Source organism: Chiloscyllium plagiosum, chromosome 39 (assembly GCF_004010195.1).
Source record: "Chiloscyllium plagiosum isolate BGI_BamShark_2017 chromosome 39, ASM401019v2, whole genome shotgun sequence".
Lineage (NCBI taxonomy): Eukaryota > Metazoa > Chordata > Chondrichthyes > Orectolobiformes > Hemiscylliidae > Chiloscyllium > Chiloscyllium plagiosum.
In genome coordinates, this window is record NC_057748.1 from 20,636,968 (window position 1) to 20,659,433 (window position 22,466).

At 39.2% G+C, this 22,466-nt stretch overlaps 1 protein-coding gene across 2 annotated transcripts in view; it reads right to left on the reverse strand.

Moving 5' to 3' along the window:
- LOC122542322 (myosin-9-like) overlaps positions 1–22,466 on the reverse strand; it is a 166,044-nt gene that overhangs the window by 106,908 nt on the left and 36,670 nt on the right. For both annotated transcript variants that reach the window (XM_043679971.1, XM_043679970.1), the window contains one exon: positions 21,941–22,097. In XM_043679971.1, coding sequence (XP_043535906.1) covers positions 21,941–22,097 — 157 coding nt within the window. The remainder of the gene's footprint in view (positions 1–21,940; positions 22,098–22,466) is intronic.

Below are 22,466 nucleotides of genomic sequence, written 5' to 3' on the forward strand. Positions count from 1 at the left end.
ATCTTTTCTGAACCCTTTCAAGTTTCACAACATCTTCCCATTAGGAAGGAGATCAGAATTGCACGCACACGCAACAGCCAAACCAATGTCTGGTACAGGCGCAACATGACCTCCCAACTCCTGCACTCAATACTCTGACCAATAAAGGAAAGTATACCAAACGCCTTCTTCACTATCCTTTCTACCTGCGACTCCACTTTCAAGGAGTATTGAACCTGCACTCCAAGGTCTCTTTGTTCAGCAACACTCCCTAGGACCTTACCATTAAGTGTATAAGTCCTGCTAAGATTTGCTTTCCCAAAATGCAGCGCCTCGCATTTATCTGAATTAAACTCCATCTGCCACTTCTCAGCCCATTGGTCCATCTGATCAAGATCCTGTTGTAATCTGAGGTAACCCTCTTCGCTGACCACTGCGCCTCCAATTTTGGTGTCATCTGCAAACTTACTAACTGTACCTCTTATGCTCACATCCAAATCACTTATTTAAATGACAAAGAGTAGTGAACCCAGCACCAATCCTTATGGCACTCCACTGGTCACAGGCCTCCAGTCTGAAAAAGCACCCTCCACCACCACCCTCCAACTTCTACCTTTGAGCCAGTTCTGTATTTTGGTAGGGTAAATCAGTACACGGCTTATATACTTAATGGTAAGGTCCTGGGGAGTGTCGCTGGACAAAGGCCTTGGATTGCAGGTTTATAATTCTTGTAAGTGAAATTGTGGATAGATAAGATATTGAAGACATCATTGGTATGCTTTCCTTTAATGGTCAGTGCATTAAGTATGGAGTTGGGAGGTCATCTGAAAACGAACCTTCCAGCTCAGCGAGCAAACCTACATTCAATTTAGCTTACTTCCTTTTGAAGGCAACTATAGAATTTATAATTACCATCCATCAGGCAATGCATTCCAATTCCAAACTACTATGTATATTTTTTTCTCAAGTCCCCTCCAATTCATTTATCTGTTACCTTCTCATCTATGAGCAGTCCCGGATGTAGAGCAATTTCACTTGTTTGGGGTATAACCATGTAGAACCTTAACCAAATTGACATTTCACTCTGACAAGTGTTATGGACCAGGCCAGACTCTTCAAAACATTAAGATTAGATTAGATTAGATTAGATTAGATTACTTACAGTGTGGAAACAGGCCCTTCGGCCCAACAAGTCCACACCGACCCGCCGACAAGTGTTATGGACCAGGCCAGACTCTTCAAAACATTAAGTAGTAGCCCAGACCCTAACTTTGCTAGTTGTTTTAAGCAAAATGGATATTCCAGGAGAAAGGCTGCTGGTCAAACCACTCAGTTTTAAACAAAACAGAATTTATTTAAAAAGATTACTGAATGAAACAAACAACAGAAAACCTGCGAGGCAGCAGTGCTAACCACTGTGCCACCGTGCCGCCCACGACCTAAGTAGTAGCCCAGACCCTAACTTTGCTAGTTGTTTTAAGCAAATGGATATTCCAGGAGAAAGGTTGCTGGTCAAACCACTCAGTTTTAAACAAAACAGAATTTATTTAAAAAGATTACTGAATGAAACAAACAACAGAAAACAGAATACCAAATAACTTAATCTCTCCAAAAACCCAACAGAACATCTCAACTTAATGTTGTTCCAAATATTTGCAACAATCTCTATAAACACCTTTGGCACAAAAGGTAAACTCAAAACACAGTCTTGCAAGAGACAAGTCAGAGAGAGTACCAGCCTGGACTGCTTCTTTGGGTCCAACACGCTTTCAACACTCCTGCTAAAAACCAAACAAAACCAGAGAAAAGTTGAGCTGGGTGAACTGGCCACTCCCCTTACATTGTATAAGTTTTTTTTACTTGAAAGCCTTCATGTTAGCGGGTTTTGGTAAGATTTGTAGCTTACGTTGAGGTTCTGGATGCAAGTTTGAAAATGAGCCTTACAGCTCAGCGAGCAGACATTTCGTCACTATTATAGGTAATATCAGTGAGCCTCCGGTGAAGTGCTGGTGTTATGTCCCACTTTCTAAACACACAAACACCTAAACACAAATAGAAAGCAGGACATAACATCAGTGAGCCACCGGTGAAGTGCTGCTATCTAGTATGGTGACGAAACGTCTGAAAACAAACCTCCTTCCAGCTCAGCAAGCAAATTTACATCCAGATGTTCATGTTATGGAGGTATTGGTGTTGGACTGGAGAGGATACTTTACCTGAAGGACCAGTCTCCAAAAGCTTGTATTTTTAAATAAACCTATTGGACGAGAACCTGCTATCATGTGACTTCTGACAATGTTCAGTTTGGGTTTGCCAGACCTCAGTTCCTGACCTTATTACTGCCTTGGTGAAAACATGGACAAAATAACTGAAGGAAAACTGCCCTTATTACCAAGGTAGCATCTGACAAGAGTATAAACATGAAGGAGTTTTGTAAAGACTGGAGTTGATGGGAATTGGGGGAAAAATTCTCAACTAGTTAGTCATGCACAGCACAAAAGGATGCAGTTGCAGAAGGGCAATCATCTCAGTCTCAGGACATCATTGCAGGAACTCCTCAGGTTAGTTTTCAATGTCCAACCATGCTCAGCTAGTTAAAAGTTTTCATAAAGTCAGAAGTATGATTGCTAACAAATTGTGTAATGTTTAGCATTCTCATCTCTGAATTACCAAAAGCAGTGCCCAAATGAGGCAAGATCTGTACAGCATTCAGTCTTGCATGATGAGTAGCAAGCCAACAAAAGAGAAACCTACCATAAATTCCTGAGCATTTAATGGTTTTATTTTCTTTGAATCCCTCATTAACATTATTCTTAGGGATACTGTTGACCAGAAACAGAAGCAATTATAAGCACGATGGTTATAACAGCAGGTCAGAGGGCTGTAATCCTGCACTGGCTAACACCTTTAACTTTCCAAAGCCAGTTTGCTAAACTCAATTTAGGAGTGTGATGTAATACTCTCCACTTGTCCAGATAAATGCAACTTAACAATATCCAGGGCAAATCAGCTGCTGACTAGTACCCATTTAAAACTTTGTACACCACCACCTGCAAGTCCTTCTCCAAGCTACACATCATTCAGACCTGGAACTGTCATTTTCCTTCATAGTCACTAGGTCAAAGTAGTGTACTCCCCAATGTAATATTAAAGAGTTAACTTGCTCAGCTGACCTGTAGGAAATTGGATGACCCGAGGCTAGGGTGGGATGCCTCTGACTTACAGGTAAATTGTAAGGAAGTTGCATTCTCATCTCTTTTAAAGCCATTTGCATTGCCATTTCCTAGTTATTCAAAAGCCAAATTTACATTGTCATCTACTATTTACATTTTAATCCCTTTTCAGAAATCAATAAGAACATTACAGTTGGAATTTGACTATTCCCTGTAGTTAAAAAAAAACTATTTGCAACAGATTCATCAAGGGATGATTTACATTATATTGTTTCTGGAGATGATCAGGTCACTGCATTGTGTCTTCAGTTGAAAAATGTGTTGCTGGACAAGCGCAGCAGGTCAGGCAGCATCCAAGGAGCAGGATTTCGGGCATGTGAGAGTGCGCGCGTGTGTGCATGCATGTTGGGGGGGGGGGGGGAAGAAGAGGAGAGAGAGCGCGCGCGCGAGAGCTAGGGGTTGTCTTGTGGGCATTGTTGACTGTGATGTAAGGATTTTGTATAAAGGAAGGACTGTTTCCTTTGTTCAGAGAAAGCTTTAACACAACTCCGCAAGCCTTGCGAGGTATGTGTTTAAAAAGTTCCTCCAGGAAGTTTGTACTGAACCCTGCTTAATAAAGTTTTGGTTGTTCACAGAAGTTGGCATGTTGCAGTTGCGTCAAGTGTGTAAGAATCTCAGGAAACAAAAAGAGAGCTTAACACCCAACAGCACAGAGGATGAACCTACATCAAAGACTGCAACAGTTCAATGCAGCAGCTCACTAGCACTTGCCCCAAGTGCAATTAAGAACGGACAATAAATGTTGGCCTAACCGGTGACACAACCTTCCTATAAATGATTAAAGATAACGTTGAATTTAAAAGGAATTCATGTGCCAATTAATTGCCAGATATAACAAAGATATTTTAAAGGTCGTAAACAAATCACAAAGCATGATATCATTGACACACTGAGATGCAACAGAAAAAGCAAAACAAGAGCAAATCAAGATTAAAAATTCATGGTTTGGACTGAAATATTGACTGCTGCCACATGATCAGAACAATCAAACTAATATACTGTTATAAAAGGTGTAAGGGGGTGGAAACAGGCCCTTCGGCCTAACAAGTCCAAACCGACCCGCACCCACCCAGACCCATTCCCCTACACCTAACATTATGGGCAATTTAGCGTGGCCAATTCACCTAACCTGCACATTTTGGACTGTGGAAGGAAACCTGAGCACGTGGAAGAAACCTACGCAGACACGGGGAGAATGTGCAAACTCCACACAGTCAGTCGCCTGAGTCGGGAATTGAACCCAGGTCTCTGGCGCTGTGAGGCAGCAGTGCTAACCACTGTGCCACCGGGTTGCCCTAGGGTACTGTACCTTTGAGTGCTGAAGGACTTCGCAAGCACACAGTGCTGGAGACTTTACCATGTAAAAGTTGGTCCAGCAGCTAGCAGTACCTGGTTGCTATAAGACAACCAAATCCAATGCTTTGGGGTATAAGACCAGGAAAAAAATTGAACAGTTGGGAGACCTGCCAAGCCACCAACATACGTGCACTACTCACAAATCAGCTGTCTGAAAAAGGTACTTTTATCTATCAAAGGCCTGTGAAACAAAAACCCTCAGAAGAGAAAAAAAGACATAGGAAGACACAAAGAGAAGTTTCAACAGCTGGCTGGTTTTGGAATTTTAATTTTTGGTAAATCTTAATTGGGGGTTTTATTGGACCAGTATTATAGAAGGGTAATTAACTGATAGGTTAGAGAAAGGAGTTGTAAATAGTTGTTAGTTAATTATTCTCTGTCATACAGTTAAAAAAAATAAAGTTGTTAATTTTTACTTTAAATAGTAACCTTTGGGATAGTTCCTGGCCTCTTGAATTTTAACAGATTACAACACAGGTTAAATCATTTGTGTTGCAGGTTTAAAGCAGCAGGGGGGTTTACCACATGCAACAATACATCATAATCAAACTAATCATAATCTTGCAAGGTACCAAAACAAGAACGAACTGATAAAATTATTTGCCTAAGGATGCTGCAGAAAGCGAATACCACACAATTAGTTGCAAGATAAATTTTACCAAAAACAGACTTAAATCCAATAACTAGTGACAAAATGTGTAGCTCGCAGTGAGACTAACATTCAAATGGATAAAGCTATGCAACTTAACACAACTTGAATTTTATGAATGTTTGGGAAAATTACGGTGAAAGTTTTGTTTCAACGAACGCAGCGTTGTGCAAGACCTGCCAAAAAAAAGTCAACAGTCCATTCCAGATGTTTGCACAACCATCTGTAAGTGAAGCCAATAAGCAATCCAAGAGTAAAGGGAAGACCTTTTAGAACTGAGATAAGGAGAAACCTCTTCAGCTAGAGAACGGTGAATCTATTGAATTTATTGCCACAGAAGCCAGAGAAGGCCAGATTATTGAGTATATTTGAAATGGAGATGGATAGGTTCTCGATTGTCATGGAGATCAACAGTTATAGGGAGAAAGCAGGAAAATTATCAACCATGATTGAATGGTGGCGCAGTTTTGATGGGTTGAATGGCCTAATTTATGCTACAAATGTGTGTTATGGAGAATTTCTCTCTTCAATGTACTCAGCGACCCAAGTCTTCTGTGGTAGCAAATTTCACAGGATGACCATCGTCTGAGTGAAAAACATTTTCTCATCAGTCCAGAGACAGCGACTCCTGGTTCTAGACTCCCTGCTCTGGTAAACATCCTTCCTGCATCTGGCCTGTCTAGAATGTCCAAATCAGAGCCTTCACATTCTAAATTAATCAGTGAGGTTACTTCTTACCCTCATAATGCCACATCTAGGATCTCAAAATGATTAATCCTCTCAACCACAAGCTGCCCCGAGGTAATCCCATCAGAGGTTCAACTTCTACATTTAGTTGAGTGATGTTCAAAATTATATTCTCCACATATAATTAAGCCCCTAAATGTTTCCTTGTGGTCAAACTGGCTTCCTGACGTCCAGTCCTAAACAAGTTAAAGCTATCTCCAGCTAAACACAGTCTTAAGACAGAAGCCATTGTTTTCACACCACATTACAATGTGTACACCCTCACCAGCAGTTCTATTTTCCTTTTGTTACTCTCTTGGACTGAACCATACTGATCACAACCTTGTGCTGAAGATCACATATTTCTCCATAACTCTAACTTATGGAAAATTCTACAGCAATTGCATAACTAGATCTCTTTCTATCCTTATTGATCTACACTGAATCCCAACTCCTGAATGTCTCACATGAAAAAACACTTGAGTTCTCCCAAACATTAAGTTTATTATGCAGTAAACTGTGCAAATGTGAAATAAGTGCTTTGTGGCAACTCAATTCAACACCGGTTTAAACTTGACTGCAATGCTTACAATGCTTGTTTCTAAAGCATGTCCCTTCTAGTGAACAGTGGGAAGATTCCATCCAGTTATAATTACAGGATATAAAATTCACCAGTGCCATACAAATGTGCATTCTAAAACAATTTACAAAGTAATCATACCTTTTCCAGTAAGAAATATGTGGGGTTTAATCATTTAATAAACCAATAGTTTCCATCTGGTCCATGCCTTTAGAATTTTTAAATCACAGTGCACATACAAGGCCGTTGAAAAGCCCAGAATGTTACACAAACATTTGATGCCATTATTCACACAATTAGAACAATACACTGAATCGTAATGTGTCTATCTAAACATGACTCAGTCACAAATTAAAATGTAATTCTAACAAATTGTCTTTAGCGATCAGGTCAGCTTCAGACTTGACAATCAATTAGGGAAAGGCAGTGGCATTGTGCTAACATCATTGGAATAATAATCCAGAACACTAATCAAAATGTTCCATTGGCTATAGGTTTGAATCTTGCAAAGGCAGATGGAGAAATTTAAATTCCAGTTTTAAAAATTTCTGAAATAAAACCACCATATAACCACGGTCAATTGTCATTTTTTTTTAAAAAAAAAGGCTATCTGGCTCACTAATGTATTTTAGAAAAGCAAATCATGCTTAATTGTTCTGCCCTACATATGACTCCAGTTGCCTTATGGTCTTCGGGCAATAAGTGCTTTCAGCCAGCAATGTCTACATCCCATAAGCAAGAAAAAAGCTAAATTGAATGAAGTGTAGAAAAATTCCTGTGTGTTTATTAAAATAAGTAGCATATACTGTCTGAAATTCATCCAATAGATTTTAAATGACCGCGACATCTTTGCCATGCCCAAAGTCATACTACAGAACTACAATAATGATAGAAGATGTTGTCAAAGCTTTAAGTTTTGCTTTTATATTTGTACTTCTTGAGCATATAACAATTGTGAGAGCGCAACGGGCTGATTGGATCAAATAGGTTACAACATCCAACCATTTCTTCTATGGTTCATTTTCTCAGAGCAATTCCTTGACCAGAATCAAGCTGTCTGGTATAAATCTTAAAGCTTGGCAGTTAGCTGTCAGTCATCATTAACTTACGCATTCATTATGACAAGACCTCTGCCAATCAGCACCTTTCTCTCAAATACAAATGCAGTTTTCCCTTAATGCTCATATTTGTCACTAATTTTCCTGGTAATTGCAAGATAAAGTTTTTTTAAAATGCTCATCTCAAATATCTGTTTATAAACTAATTTGCAAATGCATGCACTTGAATATTATTCATGTACACGGAGAAGTGCCAGATGACTATGGAGTAATTAAATCTCTGGAGTAAGCGAGCAACGTCTACAGACTCATACAAACCTCCTCTCAAAACGTACCTCAATATCACAAAGCACAAAATTTAGCATGAACGAGCAGGACTAGACAACATTTTGAAAGTTCTTTTCTTTTCAAAATAATTATTATATTCACATCCCATGAAAGAATGAATTAAGAAAAAAGTTTGATTGATGCAGTTAAAAGTCAGATTATCAAAAAAATGGAGTATTAACCTACCACCGAGTTCAGATGATTTTAAAAGCACTAAAAAGTTGGGAAATTATTTTCTAGTTAGTTTGTAGCAATCAGCTATTTTGTAATTTTTTTTAAAAGTCATTAAAAACATTTCAATGCGTGCCTAATAATGACCTTGCCCTGAAGGTTGTAACTTAATGGTGAAACTTCTCAGACACGTACAAACAAGTGCAAGCGCAGACATGCCCAGTGGTGATTACTTAACATTCTCTGGTTTTGGTTCAGATAATTCCAGTGTGGCACTGGAAAAGTACAGATCAGGCATCATCTGAGGAGAGTCGATGTTTCAAGCATAAGCTCTTCATGAGAAGTGGGGGGGGGGAGAAGAGAAGCACGGGGCTGAGACAAATAGGAGGGGGTGGGGCTGGGGCTGGCCTTCCCTTCCCACTCCGCCAAGGACATGCAAGTCCTGGGCCACCACTACCAAATCCAAGCCACCCAACGCCTGGAGGAGGAATGGCTCGTCTTGAGCCTTTGGACTTACAACTACACGGCATCAATGTCAATTTCGCCAGTTTCATCTCCCCTCCCACCTCATCTCAGATCCTACCTGTCAACTCGGCACTGTCTACTTAAGCTGTTCGACCTGTCCATCTTCCTTCCCACCTATCTGCTCCAACTTATCACCACACTCCCCATCTTCATCTACCCATCACCTTCCACACTACCTGCCCCCCAGCCTCAATTTTCCCTCAATCCCCTTGCCTCCCTCTTCCAATATTCCTCAGCCTCCTCCCATCCCCCCCAGCCAATATTCCAGATGAATGGTTTATGCCCAAAAATGTTGATTCTCCTGCTCCTCAGATGCTGCCTGAACTGCTGTACTGTTCCAGCACCACACTTTTTGACTCTGATCTCCAGCATCTTAAATCTTCATTTTCTCCTGATTATTCCAATAGTGAGTGAATTACTTGTTTTAAAAAAAAAAGTGGAAAATCAATTAGAAGTTCCTGTGCCAGGTTTGATTATCTGCAATAGCGAATGTGAATACAGATCTGAAAGTTTGCTTAAATACTGAGTCATGGCAAAGTCGCCCAATTGCAATTCGCAAGCTTGACCAATCTACTCACTCAGATACAACCAAAAGTAGTTTTGTTACAGTTTACTTTCAAGAGTATTACAGATAGATTGTGTAACTGAAAGAGGCCATTTGCTGCTGTTTAATTTACTAAGTGATGGTAAAAAGAGATATAAAGCAAGCTCCAACTCATCTTCCAAGCATGCCTCTGAAATTACGAACAGACTTGGCAGCTATACAGTAATTCATGTTTTAGGCTGTCTGTTAAAACATGTCAAAATGCAAAGGCATCATACAAGTTGTGCCATTAGATTTTTCTACCACCAGAGATAAGGATATGCAGTACATCAAAATGTGGCATTGAATTCCTAATAGAATAAGTTTCAGATACATCCATGCAAGTTGTTATAAGGTGGTGCGATGCAGAGTTAGCAGACACTACATCAATTATATAAATAATCATAGTACACAAATCAATTCTTTAGTTTTCCTAATAAATTCCTGTTAAGACTTGGAACCCAAGATAACTGCTCACTGACAAATGTCACGATTGCTGGAATTTTATTGCTCTCAGCTTACCCAGGTGTTCTGACGAGTCGTCATCAGACTCCATTGTTTTCTCCCAACAGATGCTGCCAAACCTGCTGGGTTTCTCCACAATTTCTGTTTTTGTCACCCAAATATTGATGATTGTACCTTTGCAGTTTAGTGACTACAGTAATGAAAGTATTGTAGCAACAGAAAGTGTAGCGCTACCAATGTTAGTAGATATGTAACAGGAAAAAAAATTGTACCTTTCATACCTTCAAGACACCTAAAAGGTGCTGTAGCCAATGAACCAATATGGAGCCTAATAATTATTTTCCTGCAGTCAAATACACCCAGCCATCATATGCCACAACATCACTTGACAAATTAAAATTCTGCTAATGAGCACCTAATCTACTTGAATAAAAATGTTGTTGAGGGAGGAATGTAGAACTTCCAAGGTCTTCAAAATAGTGTCACAGAATTTCAAGTCACCTTGAACAGGTAGATTGGGGTCAGTTCAATACTTCATCCAAAATACTGCAACACCAAAAATCCAGCACTCTCTCAGTACAGTGTTTGAATTACGTAACATTTGAACACATTACCACAAGAGAGCGAGAGGACTACCACTAAACCAAATTCAAATCAGCATTACATAAGCCTTCAGGTCATTTATTTATTATGATGAAGCACAAGAATACTCTTTGCACACTGCAATCTCATTTACAGCTGGATTAGGTTTTGACTTAGCAAACGATGGATCATGTGAACTTTTTGTTTTATTATTGAGTGCTCCAAATGCCTTCAGTGCTATGTAAAACTGATTCTGTTCTAATGAAATTTTTGTGCTTTTTCCTGTGTTTTGAATATTATTACAATGTATGGAAAATATTTCTCAACTGACTGTCAGGGCTTTCAGAGTGTACAGAGAATTCTGTCCAGATACCTCTGCTCATTATGCAGTTTACTAATAACCTGAAAGTATGGAAGCAGGTTTTCTGTGGTCCAACAATACACTTTCAAACAACTTATAAATATTTTCTTCTCCCTATATCATTTCTACTATCGGTTGATGTGGATAATCTGAAAAAGGCCCATTGCTTGTGCAGGTTTAGCTTACTGCGCTATTGGTGACACCATAAAAGATGACAGCTTTTTCTGTCCAGAAACTAACAAAGCTTTTGAAGGAGTTGATTCAGTTAAGCAGAGATGCCTATGTGTGACAAAGCTGCTCCTTTAACAAGGTGATGCTGTCCTTTTTTTAAAATGAGAGAGGTGGGTAAATAACAGACTCCAAAACACCTGGGGGTTGACGGGTCTTAGGACCAATTTGTAGTTAGCAGATACTGCATCAGGCAGAAGGCTTTCAAGTTTTACAAAAGAACACATGTACAATGAAAAGGGAGTGGCCAGTTCTTCCAGCTCGGTTTTTCTCTGGCTTGGTTTGTTTGGTTTTTAAAGTTGTGTGAGAAAAGATGCTGGACCCAAAGAAGCAGGTTGAGGCTAGCACTCTCTGACTTCTCTCCCGTAAGAACCTGTGTTTGATTTTACCTTTGGTGCCATGGGGTGTTTATGGGGATTGTTGAAAGTATTTGGAACAGCATCATTAAGTTGGATAGGGAAAAAAATACTCCCTATTCTGTTCTCTTTTGTTTGTGTTTCATGCAGTAATCTTGAAAATAGTTTTAAACAAAACAGAATTTAAGTGGTTTGACCAGCTGATTCTCTCGCGGAATATTCACTTTACACCTACTTAAAGGCAACTAGCGAAGTTGAGCCTGGACTACCTTCTTGAAAGGATTGGAGTCTAGCTTGGTCCATAACAGATTGGAACAAATCCCACAAAGACACCCATAGTTCCAAATTGGGATTAGAGTTGTTGGACTCAAAGGCAGTGAGTGGTAGGGGTTAGTGTCTTTTGTTCTTTTAGGTGTTGAATTCGGTTGGTTTAAACAGTGCTCGGGATAGCAGTGGCGCTTTCAGTCACGAAGGGTTTGCTGGGGGTTTTACAAAGGGTGATTAAGGCCAAGCTGCTGGAATTAACAGACAAGCTGGAGCTGCTTCCTTCTGTGAGGAAAGGAGAGATAATTACAATAATAGCTTAGCATTTAAGTTTGCTGGAAACACCATCAGAATCTTTGAGATGGCTAAAATTCAATTGAAAATGAAGAGCTTGAGTTAGAGGCAAAAGACAAGGAATTACAAATAAAAGCAGAGGAAAGAGGAAAAGAGGGGGTGGCGAGCAAGGAGGGGAAGAACGAGGAGGGGATGAGGTGCGCAGTTTGGACTTCAAAGGCCAGGTGAGAAACAATTTTAATATTTTCAAGCATTGCCTAAATTTGATGAGGAGGACATGGAAGCCTTTTTCATCTCATCTGGAAAAGTGGCTAAACAAATGCAGTGGCCAGTGACCATGTGGGTTTTATTGTTGCAAACAAAACTTGTAGGTAGAGCTAGTCAGGTATTTGCATTACTACCGGAGGTGGTATCTTGAGTGTACGAGGTGAAGAAAGCCATCTTAAATGCAAATAAGTTTGGCCAGAAGCCTACAGACAATATTTCAGGTATCTAAGGAGGGACCCTTGTCAAACATACATTGAGTTTGAAAGGATCAAAGTAATTTTGATAGGCAGATAAGGGCATTAAAATTGGAGCAAACCTACGACGCTCTTAGAGAGACCATTATTTTAGAAGAGTTCAAAAATTCACTTCCTGAAGTAGTGAGAACTCATGTGGAAGAGCAGAGAGTTAAACAGCAAGATTAGCAGCAGAAATAGCTGATGATTATGTGTTGATCCATAAAGAAAAGTTTGGCTTCCAGAATCAATTTCAATCTGAGAGGGATAGAAATTAGGGAAAAGAGAAAGCCTCACATGAAAAGGGAAAGGCAGATCTCAGTGAAGATAAAGATAACTTACCTCAGGGTAAAAAGGAAACGGTTGAAGGGGACAGAAAAGTTAAAAAGTTCCAGTGTTTTCACTGCAATAAAGTAGGCCCCATGAAATCAACCACAACGTTGGTGGGTTAGGAAAGCACTGGGAAGTCAGATGTAGGAAAACAGGATAAGCCAGTGAATTTTGTTGGAGTTGGAACAGAAAGCACAGTGGAGGCTAGAAAGCTACACCAGAATGTACAAGCTGGTCAGAGATTGGTTAAGGAGGAAATGCCAGATCTTCTTAAACCATATACCTGCAAAGGTAAAGTTTATTCGCACAGACCAGGAGCAGCAGGTAAAGATGTTACAATATTAAGAGACACAGGATTTTCTCAATCCTGAAAGATGAGGAGATGCGTACTTCTGAAAGACTACTGCCAGTAAGAATACTACTAACAGGAATTCACGCTGAGACAAGAAACACTCAATTATATAAAGTGAGGTTAGAGAGTCCACTGAAGAGTGGAGAATTCATGGCAAGAGTGTTGGACAAACTCTCAGCTCCAGGAATACACTTTATCCTTGCTAATAATATAGTTGATTTACTGGTAGGAGTACTGCCTACTGTGGTTGACAACTGAACTATTGCAGGACACATATTCTGAGATTTTTCCTGACTGTGTGGTAACGAAGTCACAAAGTCATGAGTTGACTCAAGAGAGATCAAAGAGTACAGATAAGTTGTTGAAGTGGAATTAGCAGAGACGTGTTTGATCAGATGGTTGAGACAAGCCAGGAGCAAATAGATGACAATGCAGACATCTTTAGCTCAGATAAATTAACTGAGTTACAGCAAAAAGATGAAAACTTAAATTGTATCAAAAAACAAACAAACAATCTGAATGTATCAAGTGTCATAATCTTAAAAATGAAGTCTTAATGAGAGAATGGAGACCATCACAGATTCAGGCAGATGAGAAATGGGCAGAGGTTCATCAAATCATATTGCTAGTGGGTTATACAAAAGGTGGTGTTGCGTATGGTCACAAATTACCTCTGGGGGCCATTTAGGAGGGAGAAAAACTCAAGCTAAGTACAAAAACATTTTTACTGGCCTGGACTGCACAAGGACGTAGTTGAATTTTGCCAGACATGTTGTATGTCATGTAACTGGAAAACCACAGGCAGTAATAAAACCCACACCTTTAATATCTATTCCTGCATTTGAGAAACCTTTTTTAAAAAAGAGTCTTAATTGATTGCTATCTCAAACAAAAAGTGGTAATCAGGTGTTTGTTAACAATTGCAGATGTGTTGACTGGATCTCCAGAGGTTGTTCAATTACGCAATATCACAGCTAAAAGGATTGTAGCAAAATTACATGAATTCTGCCACTAGGTATGAACTTCCCACAGAGATTCAATTAAATCAAAGGCCAAACTTCACATCAAAATTATTCAAGGAAGTTATATCATCTTAGGATGAAAATAATTCAAATCTGTTGTGTACCATCCAGAATCACAGGTAGCGCAAGAAAGGTGGCATCAGACATTAAAAACCACGTTGAGGGCTTATAGTCAAGACTATCCACATGATATGGAAATTGTTCTAAGTATTTGGAACAGCATTAAGTTGGGATAGTCTGTTGGGTTTTCAGATAGGATCAATTATTCAGTGTTCTGTTCTCTTTTGTTTGTGTTTCATTCAGTGATCTTGTAAACAAATTGTTTTGTTTAAAACCACGTGGTTTGACCAGCTGATTTTCTCCTGGAATATCCACTTTACACCTGCTTAAAACCACTAGCGAAGTTAGAGTCTGGGCTACCTTTTCTAAATGGTTTGAGGGGGTCTGGCCTAGTCCATAACAGATGGCAAGGCTAAAGAAAGGGTGTCAGATTGGAGGAAACAGACCAATCTTTCTTCCTAAAATAAGAATGTACAATTCATTAAACTTAGATTGGAACAAGTGATCTAGCCTGACGCTTTTACAACTTGAGACAGTTTTTCATTATGAGCTAGAAGGTAGTGGGTGAAGCATCCCATTCTCATCAACTAAATGCATGAGGCTTTAACACTACTTAGTTAAGTGCTCTTCTGCAAGAGATTCTAATAGTTGTGGCAGCAAAAAAAACAAGCAATCTGGCAGTAATCCATGATATTTTGAGAATTGTCACGTGCACAGCTATATGCTAACATTTGCCATTTCTGAAGATAAACAGAGATAAAAGAAAGGGAGTCTTAAGCAATACGATCTGACATTAGAACGCCTCAAAGTACTCAAACATCCAAGGATCTGTGTTGAAGTGCAGTCATGATTGCAAATATAGGACACAAGACAGCAGCGTTGTCACACAACAGCAATAAGGCACATATACACAGATAATACATTTTATGGTGTTGATTTAAATAATTTACTTTCACCAGAACATACAGACACACAGTCATAGAGATGTACACCCTGGAAAGAGACCCTTCAGTCCAACCTGTCCATGTCAACCAGATATTCCAATCCAATCTAGTCCCACCAGCCAGCACCTGCCCAATATCCCTCTAAACCCTTCCTATTCATATACCCATCCAAATGCCTCTTAAATGTTGCAATCGTACTAGCCTGCACCACTTCCTCTGGCAGCTCATTCCATACACGTTCCACCCCCTGTATGAAAAAGTTGTCCTGTAGGTCTCTTTTCTATCTTTCCACTCTCACCCTAAATCTATGCCCTCTAGTACATTTTGGAAGACAATATTCTAAATCACTTCCAATGCTGAATTCCTTACCTAGCTCCTAATTAATTCAATGCTTATCACAGAAACTGTCAAACCTATAAATATTTCCAATATTTTGATTTCATCCATAGTTTAAAACCTTGCCCATATGTCAATCAATTGAACCTCAAACTGAAAATTTCCAAACGTTTCACTGTGTTCAGATCTTGCTAACTTTCTTTCCTTCCTCTAACGTCTATGGTTTTAGTAAATTTTAAAATCTCAAATATTTCAAATTCTGCAGCAAGATTGAGAGCTTTCTTAAAAGCTAATGCATTCAATTGACAAAGTGACAAAAGGGTTTTACAAAGATAGAATTATTGAAGAATTTTCCTTATAGCTAGTACTATTTCCAGTTAACTTAAAATTTTACATTAAAAAACTTACAACTGAAAATATGTACAGAATCTGTAGTGGGATCCCAAAATAAAAGCATGCTGTCGCCCCAAAACTGAGAGATTTGCAGCACATACAAACCTAGATAACAGACAAGTATTTTACAACATTTTGGCAACCTAATAGGTCAAGAGAAGTGGACAGGTTATCAGTTGACAAGTACAGCCCAATCCCATGCTTTTGGAAGGTTTTATCATGGGACAAACTATAATAGTTCAAGAATGCAATTCACCATCTTAACAAGTACGAATAAGTAATAAACATTAGCTAACAAATGACTCTTCTGCTCCTCGTATGCTCCTTGACCAGCTGCGCTTTTCCAGCACCACACACTTCGACTCTGATCAGCAGTTCTCACTTTCTCCTAACAATTTATGGGACATTCATGAAGTTGTCGGAATGCACTGTCCCTTCCCTGATGGTCTCCCATTTGTGTTCCCGGTGGCACATCTCAGTCAACACATTGCATGTTTTTGCATGCACCCAGGGATGCACTCAACATTTCAAGTGGGCAAATTATTCAGCTATCATTCCAAAGTATTTATTAGACATCTTCACTTAGCAAGTTACTTTACTGGTTTCCTTTCCTCTTGCACATGTTTGTCACCATTAAACAGGTCCATGCTTTCTACTGTCGGTAAAGGGTATTTGCGAATGAAATGCACAGTTTGGAAAAGACAGCTCAATGTGAATTTAATTTGGGTTTTTATGCAAGAGGTCTATTGAATTGCGTCGAGTTTCGCACTTTCCCTCTTGCAGTCCTTAGTTTCACCGTGTTTATTCAGTAAATGTGTAACTGATGATGCTTCATTGGATGAGGTTTCAATGAAATTAAAATGGAAAATATAAATGCCTTCATTTTATTGAATAGTTGGTTTCTATTTCTTTTGCTATTGTACGTCTGTTTTGGTATACATTCTACTACAATTTTGGAATACAGGTATTGCATGCAATTCTGGTCTCCTTCCTATCAGAAGGATGTCGTGAAGCTTGAAAGGTTTCAGAAAAGACAGAGGCTAGATAGGGTGAGGTTGTTTCCCTGGAGCATTGGAGGCTGCGGGGTGGCCTTATAGGAGGTTTATAAAATAGTTGAGGGGCAAAGTATTTTCCCTGGGGTGGGCATAGGTTTAGGGTGAGGGGGAAGAGATATAAAAGGGGCCTAAGGGACAAATGTTTTACACAGAGGATGGTGCCAATGGAATGAGCTGCCAGAGGAAATGGTGGAGGCTGGTACAAGTACAGCATTTAAAAGGAACCTGGATGGGGACATGAACAGTAAGAGTTTAGAGTGATATGGGCTAAGTGCTGGTAAATGGGACTAGATTAGGTTAGGCAGGGATGAGTTGGACGGAAGGGTCTGTTTCCATGCTGTACATCTCTATGACTGAGTGATATCCCAATTTATGTATGATTCAAAGCGAAAATAAAATGTGCTATCAATTGAAATGTGGAGTCTAATCCCACGCCTTTGGAAGATTTTACCATGGAACAAATGTAGAAATTCAAGAATACAGAATGTGGTAAAGGCAGCTTGACAAGGATGGAATCTTGTGTGACACCTGAGGTATGATGCACCATGAGGTGATGGCCCAGCCAAGCTAACAGACCTAAAACATGAATAATTCCTCTTCACAGATGCTGCCTAATCTGCAAAGTATTTCTAGTATTTTCAGTTTTCAGGAAAACATTGGAAAACCAGTGGGCGATGACTGTCAAATATGCAAGGAGATCAAGAAGGATAAGAAAGGAGGACAGTGTACCTGTCACATTCAAGGTATTGTTTAATGCTCAAGGTTGTTTGAACTTTCCCCTCTGGTATAGAATTCAAAGGTTAAAACTAAGACATTCTCAAATACTTTTAACAACTGTATACACAAAGATTTCAGTTGCACGGCAGAGAGGATAATATTGTCAAGCCTTCCTTGAAACCTATTGCCATACACATCGACCACATCCTGAACAAATGTGAACCTTCTTTACAGTTATTTGCATGTGATGGGTTTGCAAAGCTTCACCATATAAGGAGAAACAGAACCGCCTGTCTGAGTCATCAGCCTGCTCATATAACTACCCGAAATTCAATGACCTGCAGCAACTATTTGATGTTAAAAGCCAGCTTGTCAGAAGCTGTTGTACTTCGTGCATTGCAGAAAGATACTCCCAGATTTTTAAGTATGATCAAATTCTGCATGCTTAGTAATCAACTATCACATCTTTGCAAGAACACTTCCCCCAAAATAAGGTAAGACACATCTTTTGGAGGTTCTGCACGAAACCTAAATAAAAGCATAATCCTATAATTTCTGTTTCTGTCATTGCTTTAAACCAGTGTCCTCTTTCATTCACTTTTGCTCTTCACCTCTTATCTATATTACCAATTTTCAGTTCTCCCTTCCTGAAGGTATTACACATGCCACAAGTCAATAACAATTATTTTAACATTGATGAAAACATTTGTGTTAATAAAACTAACAAGGCTACTGAATAAAATAATTGAGTAAAAGATCACTTGAAGCAACACCAAGGTGAATATCTGTCTCCATTCTGGATGGGAAAAGAGGCGAATAAATCACTTTCTAGTAGCTCAGATACACCCTTGTACTCCCTGGGGGAGCAAGAATAAATATAGGTCACACTACTTCAAACAGATTCTCTCTTCATACTTCTTTCCCCATTACTTATTAACCAAACATTATGCTACTATGATAAAAACAAAATACTGTGGATGCTGTAAATCTGAACTTTTCAGTTCTGAAGTCAGACTCTACACGTTAACAATGCTTCTCTCTCTACAGATCTGCCAGACCTTCTGAGTAGAGTAGTATCATTAAAAAAAGAAAAAAGATAATCAGTTCACTGCATCAGTAACACAAATAATACAGTCCTAAATAACTGCCTCTTGCACAGTCACGTTTCTTTAAATCATTCACAGGACATGGACATCACTTGTTAGGCCAACATTTATCGCTCATCCCTAACTGTTCAAGAAGATGGCAAACTACTTGAACTACTTCAAGTTTATGGTGAAGATGCTCCCACAGTGCAGGGAGATAGGAGAGTATTAGATTTTTGATGCACTCTGGTAGGACATACTTGGTGAGATGCTTGGATGTTGTGGGGTCCTTACGTGCCTACTATCCCTGTCCATCTAGACAGAAGTAGTTTTGACTTTGAAAGATGCTATTATTGAAGTCTTTCTTAGTTTGTGTAGTGCATTCATTTTGCTGATGGCATACACTACCATCTGCACAATGTGGCTACAGAGGGGTAGATTAACGGGACTGCAGTGACCAGTATACACTTGGAGCAATTGTTAACCAAGTTATATCCATTGTAGAGAAGCTAGGTGAGGGAGCTAAGTAGGTGGCAGTCCAGAGCTTCCTTATTCATACTTGATGGGGCAATAACAGCCAAAACAACTTTATTCTTTCTTTCTGTGCACAACAAATTCTGGAGTTTTCCACTTTTTTGGACAGCTTTCGTAGTGTAGCTTGTACCAGAGATGGAGTTAGTTTTGGAGGACGCCATCAGCATCACAGCTAGAAATTTGTCAGATCCATGGCCGATACAATGCCCAGTGCATCCAGTAGTTCAAGTGTCTCACAGAATATCTAAAATTAGTTGAAAACAGTTACCGAAGATTGTGGAGGACCAAGAGGAGACAGAGATAGATAACCCACTCGTCTCATTTAGCATAAAGGATTTGTTCAACACGATGAATAAATCTAGCGTGAAGATGGGACTTGGTATCCACAAGGACTATGTAACGGTCACTTCAACAGATGTTTTAACAGGAAGATGCATTTACATGAAGAATGTTAAAAGGTTCTCCATTAACGGAAGGGTTTGGATGTTACAACAACTATTCAAAATTGCACAATTCTGCACTGAAATAAAGCACAAAAAAAATTAAAATATACAAAAGCATCCGAGTTAACAAATGCTATGCAATCGAAAGTCCATTTACACATCTGCAAATTGAATTCTATTACCAAGAAAAGATGATAATTAAATGTTGGAGATTGGAAAGGGAGGCAAAGACATGTTTTGAAAGTTACACTTGAAAGTAAAATGTAAATCCAAAACTTTGTTAGACTATTCCAAATGAACATCGATTCGATCACTCCTAGACATTGACAGCATAAGCATGTAAGTTCTAACTACCACAAACAGATTTCACATTTGAATGCCTGCCATTCCTTCTAATTATCCATTATGTTGATTACAGAGCAACCCAAAGCAAAAGAAACACTACCACACCCAATAAAAATCTGAACAAAGGATGAGATCAGTCTAACTATGGTCCGTGTTCTAAGTTAATATTGTGTGCATAATTAAAGATCCTGCAGACACTAGAAATCTCTAACATACTATACCAAAGACACAGATCAGGTGCTGTTAAGAAAGCCATTTAGGTTTCACATACAAAAACAGTTCACAGTTGAAGTTTCAACTTGTCTGTTGACTCCATAAATACTGCTCAAGTTGATGGTGACTTCCATCAATTACGTTTTAATATATTTTCCATTTCTTCAATTCCTACTCAATTTAGGTTTAGTCAGTGTTCTATGAAGAACAGTGAAGTACAAGAATAAATTGAACATAGAACCTCACAGAATAAGCAGTCATTATGCAATAAAGAGCTTAAAATGGTGCAAGCATCAAAGTTGCTTTTTTAAAAAAAAAGACTACAGACAGAAACAGATAGCTACTTTACTCAGGGTTATCTGCACATTCTCCTGCTTAAAAAGGAGACTACCCTAGTTCCCACAGCCACCTCATTCATTTGTAGTTGTAATAATATCCGAAAAGCAGAAAGTTAGCTAGTGGCTCATTCCAGATCACACTTTGGCAAATCCTCTAGAAATATGCATGCATGGACATTGGTGGACATCAAGATAGGGTAATCATTCAAGATTACTTAAGACAATTGCTTATTTTGAACAGCTTATAGACAGTCATACAGATGTACAGCATGGAAACAGACCCTTCGATCCAACTTATCCATGCCAACCAGATATCCCAACCCAATCTAGTCCCACCTTCCAGCACCTGGCCCATATCCCTCCAAACCATTCCTATTCATATAGGCATCCAAATGCCTCTTAAATGTTGCAATTGTACCAGCCTCCACCACATTCTCTGGCAGCTCATTCCATACACGTACCACCCTCTGCATGAAAAAGTTGCCCCTGAGGCTCTCACCCTGAACTTATGCCCTCTAGCTCTGGACTCCCCCCACCCTAGGGAAGAGACTTTGTCTATTTACCCTATCCATGATTTTATAAACCTCACTAAAGGTCATCCCTCAGCTTCTGACGTGCCAGGGAAAACAGCCCCAGCCTATTCAACCTCACCCCATAGCTCAAATCCTCCAACCCTGGCAACATCCTTGTAAATCTTTTATGAACCCTTTCAAGTTTCACAACATCTTTCCATAGGAAGGACACCAGTATTGCACACAATATTGCAAAAGTGGCCTAATCAATGTCCTGTACAGCTGCAACATGACCTCCCAACTCCTGTACTCAGTACTCGGACCAATAAAGGAAAGCATACCAAACATCAACTTCACTATCCTATCTACCTGCGAGTCCGCTTCCAAGGAGCTATGAACCTGCATCCAAGGGCTCTTTGTTCAGCAACATTCTGTCGGACCTTACAATCAAGTACACAAGTCCTTGTATATTTGCTTTCCCAAAATGCAACACCTCACATTTATCTGAATTAAACTCCATCTGCCACTTCTTAGCCCATTGGCCCATCTGATCAAGATCCCATTGTAATCGGAGGTAACCCTCTTCGCTGTCCACTACACCTCCAATTTTGGTGTCATCTGCAAACTTACTAACTGTACCTCTTATGCTCGCATCCAAATCATTTATGTAAGTGACAAAAAGTAGTGGACCCAGCACCAATCCTTGTGGCACTCTGCTGGTCACAGGCCTCCAGTCTGAAAAACAACCTTTCATCACCACCCTCTTGGTTGATGCCTACATATAAATTCACAAAAAAACTGAAAATTATTAGGTGACTTGGTTTCCTGGAACTTTATACTAGCAAGGATTCTTGCAGTTTTGAAAGCAAAAATTTCACCTGAAAACACTAAACAACCAGTAACATTAAATTAGCACAGAAATTAATGTGTTATAAATAGTCAACACTAAGTCTCACAAAATAAAATTATGGATATAATCATAGCAGTAATAGGTAGATAACATACTTTAAGACAAAATCCTCACCTTGTAACATGCTCCTATATGCAGTGTCTGCAATGGCATAGATGTGAGGTGGTAATTCATGCCGTTTCTTTCCCTTGTACATCTCAACAATTTCCTCCGTGTAGATAGGCAGATTCTTGTATGGATTGATCACCACACAGAAAAGACCTGAGTATGTCTTTAAAAAAAAAGATTAAGTTAAACACATTTTACTATTATATCAGTACCTGCATATTTTAAATTCAGACTAATTATTTCTCAAATTTTAAATAGGCTGTTTAATGTCAAATCAATGTCTCTTCTATTAACTCTAGGTTTTCCAAAAAGGATCTGAACCATAAATTCCTAGATTCAAGCTCCTGTCTGCGTTCAGTTAAATAATTTCACTTTTGGTGGTCATGATAAGTACAAATGGTTTCAACAAACCTGGCTTAGTTAGGCAGTAAAAGTATAATCTGCGATGGATTCTATTCATCATTACTATGTAACAACCACTTGTAGAAGTGCACATTGGCAAATGCCGCGCAAAGACAAGGCTGGACTCAAT